At 35.0% G+C, this 17,218-nt stretch overlaps 1 protein-coding gene, 1 non-coding gene and 1 pseudogene across 3 annotated transcripts; 1 reads left to right on the top strand and 2 right to left on the bottom strand.

Annotated features, from left to right (window-relative positions):
- Positions 1 to 309: 309 nt before the first annotated feature.
- On the bottom strand, positions 310 to 398 carry LOC143637353 (small nucleolar RNA snR60/Z15/Z230/Z193/J17). The gene has a single exon (XR_013154413.1). It is a non-coding gene; the product is annotated as a small nucleolar RNA snR60/Z15/Z230/Z193/J17 (small nucleolar RNA).
- Positions 399 to 4,895: 4,497 nt separating this feature from the next.
- LOC143637278 (uncharacterized) lies at positions 4,896 to 6,256 on the bottom strand. The gene is made up of 2 exons (XM_077104712.1): positions 5,455 to 6,256; positions 4,896 to 5,130 (listed from the first exon to the last, which is right to left on the bottom strand). Exons 1-2 carry the CDS (start codon positions 6,091 to 6,093, stop codon positions 5,023 to 5,025), a joined length of 747 nt encoding a protein of 248 aa, XP_076960827.1. The 5' UTR covers positions 6,094 to 6,256; the 3' UTR covers positions 4,896 to 5,022.
- A 5,521-nt stretch (positions 6,257 to 11,777) lies between these two features.
- Positions 11,778 to 17,059, top strand: LOC143637317 (eukaryotic translation initiation factor NCBP-like; annotated as a pseudogene). The gene is made up of 6 exons (XR_013154408.1): positions 11,778 to 11,930; positions 15,403 to 15,498; positions 15,603 to 15,707; positions 15,798 to 15,875; positions 16,549 to 16,668; positions 16,739 to 17,059. The product of XR_013154408.1 is annotated as a eukaryotic translation initiation factor NCBP-like (transcript).
- The last annotated feature ends 159 nt before the right edge of the window (positions 17,060 to 17,218 follow it).

Raw genomic sequence — 17,218 nt, 5'->3', positions numbered from 1 at the left:
AACTAAATATTTAATAAGTGTAACTGTTTCAGAATACAATGTTTGTATTGACCCGTATTTTGTCTTTCTTTTTTTGCGTTCAGATTAGCGTCAAGATTCAACTTAATAAGTGATTTCACTTTCGTTATGTTTGTTTGCAGATCTTCTAATCATGCTCAGGATCCCTGGAGGTCGGTCGTTTGCTGTCACTCATAGTAAGTCGATTCGATTTTATAAACATCAAGTTAGCCAATTTTCGTGCAGGATTTTCTAGCATCCCAAATTTTTATTAAATAAAAAAAGAACATAAACACAATACAATATAAGTTGAGAGTTCATCAGACAGGAGCGAAAGACTAAAATATTTCAAATCACATAGATTCATTTGAACTATGCAATTTGATCATCATCTGACCTTCTCAAAACTATAATTCAAAATATAAACATGACCATGAAATCAATAAAAATATAACAAACCTTAGAAGAATTAATGTAATCATGATCAGTCATATATTACGCAGATTTATATCTAATCATGATTGATTTATATATTAAAAGATACATTAAAAATATACAAGAAAATGAAACAAAAGTTAGGAAAAGAGAGAGAATTCAGTGGCCTTATAGAGAAGATTACCATTGGTGGCGGTAGACTGGTGGTAGCTGCCGGGTCTTGATTTGGAACCTTTGGTAACATTCATCCTAAATGGATGGCCCAAGTATATGGTTTCTTGATGACAACTGCTTTTGGCTGTCAAGTGTTGTATCCTTATGAGTTCATTGTTTTAGTAGTGGAATTTGGTTTTGATGTAAATTTGAGTTTTCGAACTTTTGGTTTTTAATAGATTGGTTCCACCATAATCAAATTGGTTAAACATTTATGTTTGAAAAGGAATTTGATGTTAGTTGCTTTCTATTGTGGTTCAAGTCCTAATGTGTATATAAATTTTACCTAATGAAGATAACTTGACAGATTGAGTTTATGGATTGATATTGAGCAACGTGTTGTTGTGATGTCTTATATAAGTTAATTTTAATATAATTTACAGTGTTTTATATAATAACTTGACGGTGTTTTTTCAACTTCAATGGTTATTGTTGAAAACATAGGGATCGACCGCCCCTCCCCCGCAACGCGGGGGGGCAAATATACTAGTCATTATATAAGATTTTATGATTTAACAAATTTGATTTTCAAATTACAACCATGTTTTGCAACATGATGCTGAGGATGCAGATACGTTTCTGGTTCTAGATGACAATTTTATCTTTGAATTTTCAGACTCACTTCTAGATAACATGACTTCCACTTAACTTCCAGACCTAATATTGCAAGGTGATGACAATTTTCTTGATGAACTTCAAGACTTACCATTCTTTACCAGATCAATTTCAAGAGGACAAATCTAAAGAGAGAACAAAAGAAGATATTGTCATATTGAGACGTTTGTCAGCAAACCTATATTTGAGGCAAAACACTTACAAACGAACCAATCAAATATGTTTTTTTTTTCTCTTTTAATTTATGTTTAGTTAAAGTTTAAAAGTTAAAAGGTAAGTTATTTAAAATTTCATTGTCTATATGCTAGTAACGTGACATTTTAACTTGGGACTTTAAGTTGCATCACTACACAATTTTTAATTCAAGAGTCTTTTACTTCCTGAGACTCGAACAAAGGACCTTTAGGTGTTTAAAAGACTATGTTTCTGTCACTAGGCCATCAACCCCATGACTGCCAGCCACACTACACATAGTATAAGCAAAATACATATTGAACCGAAAACCAAAAATAAAAACACAATTGGATCATAATGATAAAATTTGTGTATCCAAAAGTTGTTTTTGTTAACATTCCGACTTAAATTTAATTAAGAGAAGTTCTATTGAAAGTAAGTTATTTTCTTGTATCGTAAACGTTTTTCACTGTGTTTGGAATGGTAACTTCAAGTCTTCAATGATTCGACTGCTAGCAACGATAATGGTTGTTCTGAAATTGTTAATAGTATATGTATTCAAAAAATTAAAAATGTTAAGCAAAAAGTGATAGTGAGTGCCTAGTATTTCCATGTATGGATTGCAACACCCCAACCCAAATAGGCTGACGTGTCACAATATACGGAGGTATACAGAGACAAAAGACATAATTCCATTACTTCATTAAAGTCAAAAGTACATATTACTGATAGTCCAAATACTAAGTTCGAAATACATATTAGTCAAATAACATAAGCTTAACACACATCTTCAGATTATTCCTAAGTTTAAGCTTCTCTCTTGATCCCGCCCAAAGTATCCTGTGAACCTGAAGTGTAAAAAGATTTACGGAATGAGCCGAATGCCCAGTACGGAAATATTGAGGCTCAAAAGCAAGTAAAAATCAACTGAATCACAATATACGATAACATATAACTGATTAAAATTATAACTGGAATAACTGAACTGAAACATATCATACGGATGTACCCATAAGCATAACTGAGTCAGATAATATGTGAAGACATACAGGGGGGCCACTCCTGTATGGCAATCACCCGAAATGGCGTAGGTTGGCATACCCACAACCATTTCCTGAAACTGAAACTGAAAAACTGAACTAGGATATATCCATACGCCTTCTAATAGCTATGTACCACACCTGTACTTAAGAGACGCCCTGAACTAATCTCTCCGTCACGGAAGGAGCACATAACATCGATGCCACAATGTTATGCCCGTGGGACACTCCACGGGAAGCGAGTGCTCAGGGTAACAGAGTACATATAATCTGAGTTATACGGTAACAATTCATATCTTAACAAAGGAACATGCGATAATGAGTACAATTTAATAATAAATATATCGCATGTTAACAAGTCAAATAACAAATCATAATCTGAACATGAATCGAATGGACGGCCAAATGAATCGAGGTGTCAAAGACGTTAGGAGTGCCAAAGGTATATAATATCAACGGGGTTTATAATAATCGAATATGATATAACAATAGGGAGGGGGGTTAGGATCCGTACCTTGATTGCTGATTAGTTGTCTTACAAAGATAAATTATATAGTGACGCTCTTTTAATCACCCTACATCGTATGCACGTAGCTCATAAGTTCGTGTACGGTTTATATAAGGTTATAGTCGGATTTTATCTTATGTATATATGAAAACATAGAATCGTTTGATTAAGAAAAATAAGTATTATTAACAAGGTCGATATCTCTTATTTATATATATTTTAACGAATATTATTTAAATGTTAAAAAAAATGATTATGGTTGAATATCAAACAAGATATCAAAAATAGTTTGTCATGGGTTGGGTTTGAACTTGTAACCAATGATTCATTTTATTTTTTTTAGACAACATGACCAGTTGGACCAACCGAATATATATTAACGTTTATTGAAATAGTTAAACAGATCATTTAAAAGAGTTGTTAAGCTATTTACAAAAATATGATTGCTGCCAGAAAGTTTCGAACCTGCGCCCTTCTCTTACGACCCAAACAACTTAACCAACGAACCAACAATCAGTTTTGAGAATTATTTGTAACAATTAATTTATTAATATAGTGTTCTGTTAACTAAAAAATCAAAACAGGTGCTGCAAACCGGTTTCGAACTCAAGACCATCTGTTTATAAGTGTTGTGTCTATATAAAAACTAATTTTGCTGGTTTATCTCTTCCATATTAACTCATTATGGTTCTAAGCTTGAAGAGCCATGTTGTGTACCGATTGTTTTCTTTATGATTCACATTAAATATTAAGTAGAACATTTATATAGACTTAGGTTTGGGTTACCTTAGTTGGACTTGCGATAAGATGGCGAAAACACTTGACGAGAAAACGTGAACGACGACAACGGTGATGCTTTCAAACAACCGATAGTTCTCTGATCGTTGGTGGTGGTAAACGGAAAATGTAAGCAGGTAGCGGCGCCTTAGCTCGCGGTTTGAAGGTTTGGATGAGGATTCGAGAGTGTAGAGACGATGACAGGAGGTTACGTCGAGTGGTTTCGCGGTGGTAGCGGGTGGTTTGGTGTTTAACAGAGATGGTGGGTGTGGTGGTGGGAGGTGGAGAAACGTGAATGGTGGTGTCGCGTTGATGACGAACGAAATAAAGGTGGCGGTGGCGGAGACCCAACGGAGATGAAGACACAGGGAGTAACCTTGGTAGAGAGGTGAGTGTAAAGAAATGTTGGTTTTTAAAGCCAACGTTCAATACCATAAGTCAAAAATATCTTGGAAGCTTGCAAGCAAGCATGATTGCAAATAGGGATGGTCTAAGATACGGTGCAATTATTTCCATTAGCTTGCTTGAACATATGGTAAAAATATATGATCCACAAGAAAAATGGGTAAGAATTATATAATAATTATCATCTGTAGTATCAATTTGTGTTCAAAAAGAGTAGTGGGACCAAGAAGAACCTTTCATCACACAAACTTGTCATTTATTTAATCATTTGCGTTTTTATTATTATTATTATTATTATTATTTTGTAATGATTTGTGCTGGATGACACGAAAGAGTTTATTCAATGTTTCTTGGTTGAATTATTTTATGTAATATATTTATTTATTTTCATGGTTATTTCATGGATGGACACTTGTTATTAAAAATGTTAACCGAAAGCTGTTTATGTTCCTTTTTTTGTACCAAGGTGGATAAATCAACATGCCTTGAGAAGGCTAATCTCATGTTAATTGTATAAGGATACTTTTCATTGTAATGCTTAAAAAGTTTATTTTTGGAGAATCTTATTGATGAAAGTTTGTGTTTACCATTGGGCATTAGACATTCCACTCTACATGTTATTATAGAAGTTCAATTGATTAAACACACTTAATACTAGTTGATTCACATGTAATTAAGAGACTAACAAATAGCCCCTTGAACATTATATTAAACAATAAAAAACTAGTACATCTATACATATATAATTCACTGTATAAGATTTTACAAACATTACTTCTTCATAATACACAAATACATACACATACACATTCTATATATAATATTGTATTATATCAGGATACCAAATTGGTGTAGAGGCTAGAGACTTTCATAGTGTCCACCATGAGTGATTTGAGCATTGACCAAAGGAACTCCTCTCACTGCTGACATTGCTTCATTTGCTTTTTGCACCACTTGCTTTATCCTCTGACCATACAACCATGGTTAATGTCAATATACATAATTCAATTCCAAGTTGATATATGATATTATCCACCATAGTTTTAAGTATTTTATATTCCATAGCGGAATTTCATGTGATGCGATGTATGATAAACGGGTTAAACATGTTGACCCAAACATGACAGGTTAAATAGTTTAACTCGAACATGAAATGTCTATTAAACGTGTTGGAAAATATATTTTTACAAAAATAAAAATAAAAATAAAAAAAATACAGTGATGACTGATGATGACTTGTATGTATAATTTATGTATGAAAAGTTGTAAAAACAAAAAAAGTGACCAAACCTTGTTGTCTGGGTGAATCTGTAACTTAAGCTTCTTTTGTTGTTTGTGTCTTCTGCCATTTACATATAAGATGACACAAATGGAAGCAGCAGCCATACCAAGAGAACAAAAACCACCAATACCATCTAAACCCCACTTCAAAACATTCATGAATCTTTCCTTGTTTTCTTTCCAATCAACCACTTCTTTCTTGATCATCTTCGGTGATGATGAACAACCGATCACATGATCATCATTCTTTTCCTCGTACTGAAACGATCCCGTTTCAGTACGAGAAAAATCATATTCTTGACAACTCAGTCTTGGAGAACCCATTTTCGTTTCGACAAGCTGGTTTCCTTTCTTGAAAAATACTTGAAAAATCGGATCTTGATCTTGATCTGACTCTGACTCGGACTCAGGCTCAGGCTCAGGCTCGTAAGAATTTTGTTTAGGTTCCATGATCAATATTGGGAGTTTGATGATTTCTTTGACATCTTCTTTGTGATCAAATTGGTTTTCAAATATTGTGGGACTATTAGTATATTTTCTTGAGAATATCTTGTCATCTCCATCACCATGGACTTCAAGAAGCCCATCACAAGGAACACTCACCCATCCTTCATCTTCAACATCCATCTTTATTGCATCAAAGTTCATGCTTTCTTGGATACAAGATTCTAAATAGAAAGTAGCTAGTAAGATTGATGAATTGGTTGAATTATTAAAGGTGGTTTAGTGGTGAGCCTTCACTTGAATCATTGTCACCTAAAATGGTGTCTTGCTCTTGGATTGAAATATTGAATTTACTCAATGTCACTTCTACATTTATATGATGAATTGATGATGGTGTGGATGATACATAGCATTGGGACATTATTATCTTCTTTCAAAACTAGACAAATTTGTGGTGGTCCATGGGACCTACATGATGTGAATCTAGTTCATTTCAAAGTGGTTTAAGATGCTCCCTTTTGATATTTAATTGGAAGTGTTCAAATATGGTTATTTTACAGTTCTTTGTCAGCATCGGTCTTTATTAATGGTTATTGGCTATTGAATGTGACTATGGATATCTATAGGTCCATTGGTAAATTCCAACTTATGCAATATAATGCCTTTGCAAAACGAACGGACTTTTTAACTAGTGTTTAGCTATGTTCGGGTTAATATATAGATTCGGATCAGTTGGACGTAATTTCGGACTTCAAGTCACGAATCGGTGAACTTGATGGACCAATAATGACAAGTCGGTCATAATTGGTTATGTTTCATAATTACAATATTGTTCCCAATTGTATTGTAATTATAATTATAATATGTAATGTCTTAGCTAACAAGTTATAGTTATTAGTTAGTCTATATAAACCTAGTTATGACTTATGATTAGACATTATTGAACATGTGAGATGCAAACGAGTTAGTGTTCATCTAAAGACACATGTGTGATGAAACCGAGTTAAGGCCGTTCATCAAGAGTCAAACCGAGCTAGGGTTTGAGATATTGTAATCAGTTTTTTAAGTTATATTTTCTGATTAATAAACGAGAGTTGGTCGTTTAGTTACTTCGCGTGTAATAAGTTTTTTGAGTTATATTTTCTGATTAATAAACGGGAGTTGGTCGTTTATTTCGTGTTTATTTATCAATCGATACTTGAGGATCAAAATAGAAAACAAAGATTGTTATTACAATGTTTATGCTTTGTTACTCTTTCTATTATTTAGTTACTTATTTATGTTCTGTTGAATGCATTTGAGTATATGTGTAAATGAGAGTGATTGGAGTTGATAAAGCTTATTGGATATTTATAGACGTGTTGAGTATCCTGATGTTAAATTGCACAAGAAAGAGTTCCAAGGATTGAGGATAATTGATACTTGTGTTCAGTGGCGGAGCCACATTCAAGTCATCGGGTTCGGCCAAACCCGGTCCATTTTCGGTTTTATATATAATTTATAGGTACGATTTAACGAGCGAACCCATTCTTTTTCGGCGAACGAACTCGGTGTCACGAAATCTCTGGAAACATTTAACCGTTTGCCGGTGAAAAAAAGAAAAACTTGAATTTTTTAGAGAGACAACGATGTTTTCTTCTGCTTTGAGTACGTGTCATTTAATTTTAGGGTATCCATGGAGAACAAGATGGTATGAGGAGAAGTCTTGTCAAGTTTTTTGCGCTAACAAAATATATGTCCATACAAATATTGTTTTAATTTTAATTATAATAATATATGCAACACCGTATTTTGTGTAATGGTCGTCATCATTGATCTATATTTATTTTTATTATTTTGTACGGCTAAAACATTATTAAAAAACTCAAATGCCTAGAAAGAAGCTTGAAATAGAGGAACGTACAACACCAAACTTTATTTTTTTTAAATGTGCAATTACACAAACTCAACCAATCAAGTTCCTCTTGTTGCCCCCTATTTTTATCCATAAAAATACACTCCTTTAATTTTGATATCATCTATCATCATTTTAAAAAAATATTCGAACTAATCGTATGTGTAGCAGTTATATGAACAATGCTTGCACTTTTTATATTGAAAATAAGTTCTTTCTGATAGTTGCGATCGAAGATTTTATGATTCGTTTCAATACATGAAAACGCGTATGGAACAATTACAATATGTATACATTTTTATTTAATTTGACTTTATATTTTATTTTAATGTTTACGATATACTTTGGTTATGGTTGTGATATTGCATTTTATTTATTTGGCCGAATGACGGACCCATACCATCCGGGTCCGAAAACTTTGATGGAGGAAAAAATTGAACACCGAAAAATTCTGAACCCATAAGAAAAAATTTATGGCTCCGCCATTGCTTGTGTTTGTGTGCATTTGGATTAAATAAATAGTATAATATATATATATATATTTTGTGGTAGCTAGTGCGTAGGGGATGTTCTTCAATTCTATTACTTATTCTAATTATCTCAAACATCTAGAGTGTCTATATTTCGTAGTTATCAAATACGTTCTGTTTAGTGATATTTATATGAAAATTATTTTCTGAAAACCAAGTAATATAGAAACAACTTTTAATTTAGTTATATGTAATATAATGATATGAAAATGTTAGATATTATGATTATCCAATAGAACAGAAAAAGAAAGCTTGACAGGAATGGGAGCCCATATCTATTAGTATTACTATAGGTGGAAGATATTATCCATACTTTATAGTTTAACGTTGCAACTAAGCTAAATGTGTATAGATTTAGCGTTAATTAGTTGGGGGGGGGGGGGGGACAATGCTTTGCCAACAAGGAACACGCATGCAATGCTCCTTCCACATATAATTGAAATTCAATGAAAGGCTTAACGATATACTGCTAATTGAACTTAAAAATACTCGTATATATAATTTTATTTAAATAAAAAGCATAGTTTGTATTTCATGTAATTATGTTATTAAAAAAAATATTCATTAAATTCAAAATAAACCTAAAATTAAAATATTGAAAATCCATTATTATTTCACGAAAAAATACTATTTATTTGGCAAATTGGATTTGAGATTTTGAAATTTTTATACTATTTAATTGGCAAATTGGATTTTAGCTAACTATGCTACAATGGCTGCTAATAATTTATATAGACAATTAATTGATAACAGTCCTAACTTATACTTCCATTGCAAAATAGCAATTCCGGTATCAAATCATTATGTATTTAGATTTGATTTTGAGCCGGTTTTACTCACAATGACACTCATGAGTTATATGTGGAAACATACACATAAAATTGAGCGAAAATAAAATAAAAGTTAAATGTCATCTACAATGATTATGTTACTGATTGCATTTGACAACAAAAGTGAAAGTTATGATTGTCAGTAGCCAAATTTTCAGTGTTTTAAAAACTGGTTCAAACCGGACGGTTGAACCGGTTAAACCAGATTTTGCACAGTAGGTTGGTATTTTTGAGTCCGGTATTTTGAGTCCGGTATTTTATGCCCGAGAAATTTTTGATATTTGCGGCCCATATTTTTTCAAAATTACTTTTAACCCAACAATTAACATTCATACGTGTAAACTTTAGGACTATTTTTTAAAATTAAAAGCTTTTGCATTATTTTTTTAATTTGGATTAACTTTTAGATTATTTTTTGTTATATGAATCATTTAGTTTTGGGTTATTTTTGGATTGAAGTTACATTTATAGAAAATTATAAGGTAAACTATTCAACCGGTTCAAACCTCCCGATATAACCCGGTTCAACCGATTGTACAATTTTTTAGCCTAATCCGGTTCATGTAAAATACTGGTTTTAAAACATTGCAAATTTCTAGTATGAACCATTATATATCAACAAGTTATGGTTTGAATTATTAAATTGTTTTTTTTCACAATTAACTAGTTATAAACAGGACAATTGTGGCCTATTGGTAGAAGGTTTGTGTTTTCAATGGAGACTCAGTTTGATTTTTCCACTTGTGTCAATTTAGGTAGATATTGACAATGGGGGATTTGAGCTATGCTTTGTGAAAAGTTGTCAGTTTCAACCCTAAGCCCACCCGTGTTTTCATTCCACTATGTGTTACGCCAGAGAGTTCTGCTCTTGTGGTGGCACAACGAATGTCAAGTGTCAGCCGACGATATGGTTTCCTGAGGAATGCCCAAGCCAAACTCTGAAAGTCAGCATGAGCCCGATTAAAACAACATAGTTTGACCAGAGTGGAGCAACGATGCTCTCTAAATTCAAAAAGGTCACCGCTCTAAAAGAAATACTTATATTTTAATCACTAATAGAAAATTCCAATTCTGTTATCAAACAAAAACTATATCAAGTCCTCGTGTTGCTAGAAGGACCAAGTTTATAAATTAGCATAAAAACAGGGTGTTAAGTAAAAGTTTTACTTAACCGGATAGCAAATAAGTTTGACCCGAGTAATACTTACCCGCCCGCCCGATTATTACAAATACGGGTAGTTCACATTTCATCTCTCTCTTTCTTTCAATTAGCCCCAAAAACAGGCGAGTTAGGTTTTTCACGAAAGTAATCGTCAACGGAGAAGAGAGTGGAAAGTGATAATATGAACAACGAGTACGATTCTTCATCCGAACGACAACAGCGCGAGCTTAAAGCTGGTTTACATCCTCTCAAGGTAGTATTATTTATACTTACGCTTACGTACAGTTGTTGATTTGGTGTCTGTCTGCTACAGTTTGAAGTTTAAACATTAATTAATCATTTAGGTCATTTGCAATCGGAAGCTGTTAGTAACCAATTATTCAGTCAGTTGGTTTATTTATTCGTTAGGTTTGCAGGTTTCTCTTCAATTTGATTTGTCAATTGAGCATCTTATTATTGTAATAAGAGTAACTCAACTGTCATATCTCTATATATTGTTTGATGTAGGGATGTGTATGATTCAGTTCGGTTATTATAGGTCAATCAATCAGTCAGTCAATCATTCATTCATTCACAGTCAAGGTTTCAAACGAGATCACCATATCATTCAGAACAGTCAATCACAGGTGAATACGTTAACCTTTTCAATCAGTCAAAACATATTATACTCAATGAGACGAACGGGTGTTTGTCTTAACGAGTCAATCAATGCTTATGTGAGATCGAGTAATCTCTAAAACTTTATAATACAAAGTAGAAAATAAAGACAACTCAGACTGAATACACATGTGTCTGGATCCAAACATAACCATTCAGCCTAATCATTCTAAGACTACGTGGTCGCGGGCTAATGGTCATAACTAGTCTCCCGGAAAAGGGTTACGTGGCTCGGGAACTATTGTGTGTGTAGGGCAGTGGTACATAGACCAGAAGTAGAAATGCTTCTGCTGAGCTTGTAGAGAAAACTTTATTTGTATTATAATGCCATTCAAATGTTTTATAGAGTCATACGTGTTCACCAGCATATAGCTGACATATTTTTCCCCACATTTCAGGGAATACAAATTAGTACAGGTAGCAAGACATTCATGGAGTTAGATGCCCGCAAGATAATGATGGCTAAGTTTTTAATTATTAAAATATTGCAAACGGTATTTCAACAAGCTTTATAAATCAAACACCGGGTATTTATTATCCGAGAAGTTTTCAAATAAATTAATATTTTATTCAACTAAAGTCTTCCACTAAAATAACCCGCAACTCTGATGTATTTGCAAAACATGTACCAACTGTTAAAAACACTTTTCACCCCTAAATTCCTTATCCCCATGCGTAGATTATCCAACAATTGAAGCCCTAAATCTGCAAACGATGATCTCAATTCTCCCTAATTCGAGCCCTAATAAGTTCAGTTTGGTGATACAAGAACCAGTTGAATCCGATTCACTGGTAGTTCACATTTCATCTCTCTCTTTCAATTAGCCCCAAAAACAGGCGAGTTAGGTTTTTCACGAAAGTAATCGTCAACGGAGAAGAGAGTGGAAAGTGATAATATGAACAACGAGTACGATTCTTCATCCGAACGACAACAGCGCGAGCTTAAAGCTGGTTTACATCCTCTCAAGGTAGTATTATTTATACTTACACTTACGTATAGTTGTTGATTTGGTGCCTGTCTGCTATCGGATCTATGAATATAGCTATAGCTATTGTTTGAATATCAATCTGTCAGTTAGGTCATTTGCTATTGGAAGCTGCTAGTACTCAATTAGTCAGTCAGTCAGTCAGTAGGTTCATATATTCGTTAGGTTTACAGGATTCTCCTCAATTTGTCAATTGAGTATCTTAGTATTGTAATGGGACAGTAATTCGACTGTCGTGTTGGGTTATGAAGGCCTTTGGGCCGGTTTTATTAGAAGGCCCGGTTTTGGCTCCTAATTATGTTTAACCCTAATCTTGTTTATTATATATATCCCATCATGTAATTGTAATCTTGGTTCTGAGCTAATAAGAAAACCTAGTTGCAGCCCGTGGACGTAGGTCCCCTCGCGGGGACCGAACCACGTTAAATTCTTGTGTCGTTTATATTTTCGTTTATGTGTGTTTATCGTTGTGCATGTGTGTGCTGTTTCGCTTCCGCGCGCCGCTTTGTTCCTAACAAGTGGTATCAGAGCTTTGGCTCGTTGTTTACACACGGTTTTGCACGGGTATCGATCGAAAAAAAAAAAAGGTAGAAGAGGCTGGTTTGAGAAGGGCTGCTACAGTGCCGCCGCTACAGTGCCGCGGTGAACAGTATCCGGCATGAACAGTGTTTCCGGCCGTGAACAGTGATTCCGGCGGTGAACAGTATTGTCAGAGATCTTCGTTTTTCTGGTTAACAGGGCTGTTCGGGGCTGTTTTTCAGGGCTGTTTGGGACGGTTTTCCGGGTGATTTTGCAATTAGAATTCCTGTTTTGGACTTCTTGGAGTTGCAGGTTTCACTCGGGCGTTGCAGGTGAAGCACCGGGTCGGGTGTTTCGGGTTTTAGGGTTTTTCTTTGGAGGTTGCTCGGCTTCAGGGAACCGGGTTTTGTGAAGACCATTTAGGTTCGGGTTCAGATTTGTTTGCAAGAGATTAGTCTGAGGTAACTTTATATAGTTTATTTACAGTTAGTTGATTTATCGGTTATTGCAAGAGCAAATCGGTTTATTTGGCAGTGTTCTGTTGAACAATCGTCAAGTTTAGGCCCGTGCCCTTGTTGTGTCTGTTCACTGTTTTCGATTTGTTCTCGTTTGTTATTGTTATAACTGAAGACGAGGTGGTTATGATCGGAATGTTTGACGGTTTGGATTTTGGTTGATTGGTTTGTCATGTGAACTTGGATATAGTACTGGTGATGGATAAACTTGGAGAAAATGGAACCAGCGGGTGTGCTGGTGACGGCATAAGTGAAAAAAAAAAAAATGAGGTTAGTGGCAAGTCATGTTAACTATTGCTCGTTTGGATGATCTTTCGGTTAGGGTTTGAGTTAACTGATCGTGTGTACGGTCATAGAACCCTTGGTACCGCTTGATTTCATGAAAGTTCTACTGTTGTTATAGCTGTTTGCCTGTTAGCTGGTTCGAAACTGTGATTATTACTTCTTGTTCGTTTGGAATTGTGAAGTTATATCTTGTTTGGTGGTGATCAGTGGTACACCATTTGAGAGGTTCATAATCTCGTGTTGGGTAAAGTTATTTGCCGGGATAGTACGAGTGGGGTTCATCTCATGGAGTGTTGGTGTGGCATGGGTTGGGATAACAGGAACAGTGGGAGCTGGGCATAGTCGACTTGGTAGGTTGCGTAGAGGTGAGACATTTTAAGAGTCGATGTCGAAAGGTTTGGAATTCTGCTTTTGAGAATGTATCTGGGGTTGATGCATTGAGACTCAGTGAAGGCGGTGAAGACTCTTGGGTTCAAGATTCTAGTTTGCTTTATTTCTTGTTACTCACTTCAATGAAGCATTTGTTGAATCTTTTAGTTAAAGACTTTTGGAAGATACGGTCTCTGTATCGTCGGAAGAAGTGAACCAACTTCCGAGTTATAAGGTCTTGGCTCGCTGAATCGGGTAGAGCTAAGGGGTTTCAGTTTGCAGACATGAAGCCTGGAGCCACAGTGATGTTAGCTTGAGCGTATTCGGAGGTCTGAACATGTTCGGGGTTTTGGTAACAGTGGGAGCACGCGGTGTGTTCTAGGTTTGTTTCCAAAGGGACGTTGAGTTCGGAAGACTGGGAAATCCGAATGTGAAAATCTCTCCTGGTATAGTCTGCTGATTTTTGGAGAGTGATTATCCTCTGGAAGTCTTTGGAGCCGGTAGTGTGAGTAAGTGAGGGCCGGTTAAGATTGAGGATGAGCCATTGGCGGGTTTTGTCATGGCTGGGTCTGTGATGACCGGATTGGAGCTCTCGGGAGCTTCAATGGGCCTTTCAGGTAACTGATGGGAAGGGGCGCTGCAACTGGTGTGGATTGGTAGAAATCTTAGTTTGTTCCTAGAGAACTGGAGGCTTGGAGAACTTCTTTTGTTGAAGTTTTAGCTTGTTCTTGGAACTGGAGGCTTGGTTGATTTCTATTACTGAAGATTACTAGAGTTACTGGATGAATGAGATTGTTATATTTACTTGGATGGCAGGCTGGAATTTATCGCAAGGCCTTCAAGTGGGAGATTGTTGGGTTATGAAGGCCTTTGGGCCGGTTTTATTAGAAGGCCCGGTTTTGGCTCCTAATTATGTTTAACCCTAATCTTGTTTATTATATATATCCCATCATGTAATTGTAATCTTGGTTCTGAGCTAATAAGAAAACCTAGTTGCAGCCCGTGGACGTAGGTCCCCTCGCGGGGACCGAACCACGTTAAATTCTTGTGTCGTTTATATTTTCGTTTATGTGTGTTTATCGTTGTGCATGTGTGTGCTGTTTCGCTTCCGCGCGCCGCTTTGTTCCTAACATGTCGTATCTGTATATATTGTTTGATGTAGGGGCGTGTATGATTCGGTTCAGTTATTAGCCTCCACCGAATTAACCAATGGGTTTTCGGTTAGTTGTTCGGTTTATTTGGTTAGTTTTTTAGTTTTCAGTTTGGTTTGCGTTTATAACTAAAATTGAACTTAGGTTAAAATTTTTACTTAGAAATACATGAAATGGATGCATAAATACTTGAAATGAAGGTAGTATAAATATATGAATTATGAAATGGTGGTATAAGACATGAGATATTTGAAATTGGGGTATACAAGCTAGAAATATATGATTTCATGAAATGGAGGTACAAAAAGATATCGATAACTGTTTTCGGTTAATTTCGGTTTGGTTTCGTCGGTTTTCGGTTTGGTTAACAATTTGGTTATTGTTCACTCCTAGTTTGATGACAGATGATATACATTCTCACTCATTAGCTATCTTATTGTACTAGTCTTAGTTGTTTCACTTGTTTGTGAAAAAATAATGTTTTTTTTTAAAACTTGCACCTCACAAGTTCACTTGCATATTTAGTTTGATTCAATGTACTAACTTCTAAGTGCTATTGGTTCATATCTTTGTGTATTGGATTTTAATCATATGCTTATTATCATACTCCTGCAGAACAAGTTCGTGTTTTGGTACACTCGACGCACACCTGGAGTTCGTACTCAGACGTCATATGAAGACAATATAAAGCAGATAATGGACTTCAGCACTGTAATAATCCATCAAGAAACTTTTTTTAAGCTTACAGTCAGTCACTTTAAATGCAATGTTTGCTCATAATCTATGCTGACAACTATGCCTTGCGTTAATTACAGGTTGAAGGATTTTGGGTGTGTTATTGTCATTTGGCTCGTCTGTCATCCTTGCCCAGCCCAACTGATTTGCATCTTTTCAAACAGGGAATCCGTCCTCTTTGGGAGGTACAAAACACATTTAAACACTTACTGCTGTTATCAGTTAATAATTAGCTGAAGTATAATCATAGGTTTGTCTGATTGTTGGTAATGTAGGATTCTGCTAATTGCAATGGCGGCTAGTGGATCATACGCTTCAAAAAGGCTGTCTCGGGGCGTTTTTGGGAGGATTTGGTAAGCGCAACGAGCCCATATTTATTGTTTTAATTCAAATTCTTAATATTTAAGAAAATGTTAAAAGATGCTAGAAATGTAAAGAATATGTTAAAATGGGTCATCTTTTTTTTTAATTATTTATTGGTATTGTACGATTCAGTTATATTAGAATTTATGATTAATAAGCATTAGGCTTGTAAACAGCCACGAACGGAACATGTTCGTGTTTGTTTGTTTGTTTAAATTTAACCAAACAAATGATCGAACACGAACAACTAAACATACGGGATATTCTTGTTCGTGCACGTTCGTTAAGAAAATGAACGTCTTCGTGTTTGTTTATGTACTTTCGTTAACAGTATAAACGAACAGTTCACAAATGTAAACGAACTAACATGATTGAGCCAATTAAAAGTGAATGTGAACATAAACTCATAAATGTGTTGGGCCTAAAAGTTATTAAGACTGGATTAAAATATTTAAATGAATATATTAGCGATCGTAAATTAACGAACTTTAATTGAATGCAAACGAAGGTACATAAATTTAAATGAGCAAACGAGACATGTATTCATGTTCATTCTTTAACTAATTGAACCAAAAAATTGTTCTCATTGTTCATTTATTAAATAAATAAATTTCCTCCCAAACAGTTCACGAATAATTCATTGAACGTTTGGTTTGTTTGCAGGTGTTAGCATTGGTTGGTGATCAGCTTGATTACAATGATGACATATGTGGGGTCGTGTTGAGCATCCTCTTCAATGAGGATATATTGAGCGTTTGGAACCGCAATGCATCTGATAATCAGGTAAAACAGATTTAACATGTCGACAGTTGACCATGGTTGACCGGTTATTGAAGTTTGTTTTTGTGATCAGGTGGTGATGGCTTTAAGAGATAAGATAAAACGACACTTGAAGCTTCCGAATGGATATGGTATGGAATATAAGCCGCATGATGCTTCGTTGCGTGATAATTCATCGTATCGAAACACTTGGATGAGAGGATAGAGAGGACGGCGGGTATGGTTATGAATTATGATGGTCAATGTTCCATGTTCGGTTTGACTAACTTACTTTGAATGTTGAGGAAAGAAGCCACATTTGCATGTAGACATGATTTTGGTTATTTATACATTGATTTCAGTTATGTTTTCATGCCATGTTATACTTATAGTACGGTTTTTCTGCTTTCGAGAATTGTTTTTCCTATCTACAGGTTGCAGATTGACCACGTTAGTATAAACAAAAAGCTGAAGGTGATGATAAAATGTCTGCAACTCGTTATTTTCTTTCTTTTAATGAAACTTGAGAACAAAACTTTCTTTCCTTTCTTTATAAAAAGGAAAGAAAAAAAAG

This window comes from Bidens hawaiensis, unplaced genomic scaffold (genome assembly GCF_021521415.1).
Source record: "Bidens hawaiensis isolate Kalapana, Puna unplaced genomic scaffold, B.hawaiensis_p1.1 tig00008219_1, whole genome shotgun sequence".
Taxonomy (NCBI): domain Eukaryota; kingdom Viridiplantae; phylum Streptophyta; class Magnoliopsida; order Asterales; family Asteraceae; genus Bidens; species Bidens hawaiensis.
The sequence above is the reverse complement of the archived record's forward strand: the minus strand, read 5'-3'. Positions and strand labels throughout refer to the sequence as shown.

Bases quoted from the DNA above. Each gene is read 5' to 3' on its own strand.
- LOC143637278 (XM_077104712.1), bottom strand. From the start codon at position 6,093: ATGAACTTTGATGCAATAAAGATGGATGTTGAAGATGAAGGATGGGTG. The intron at 5,131-5,454 runs GTTTGGTCACTT...TTGTATGGTCAG, and splicing joins AGATTCACCCAGACAACAAG to AGGATAAAGCAAGTGGTGCA.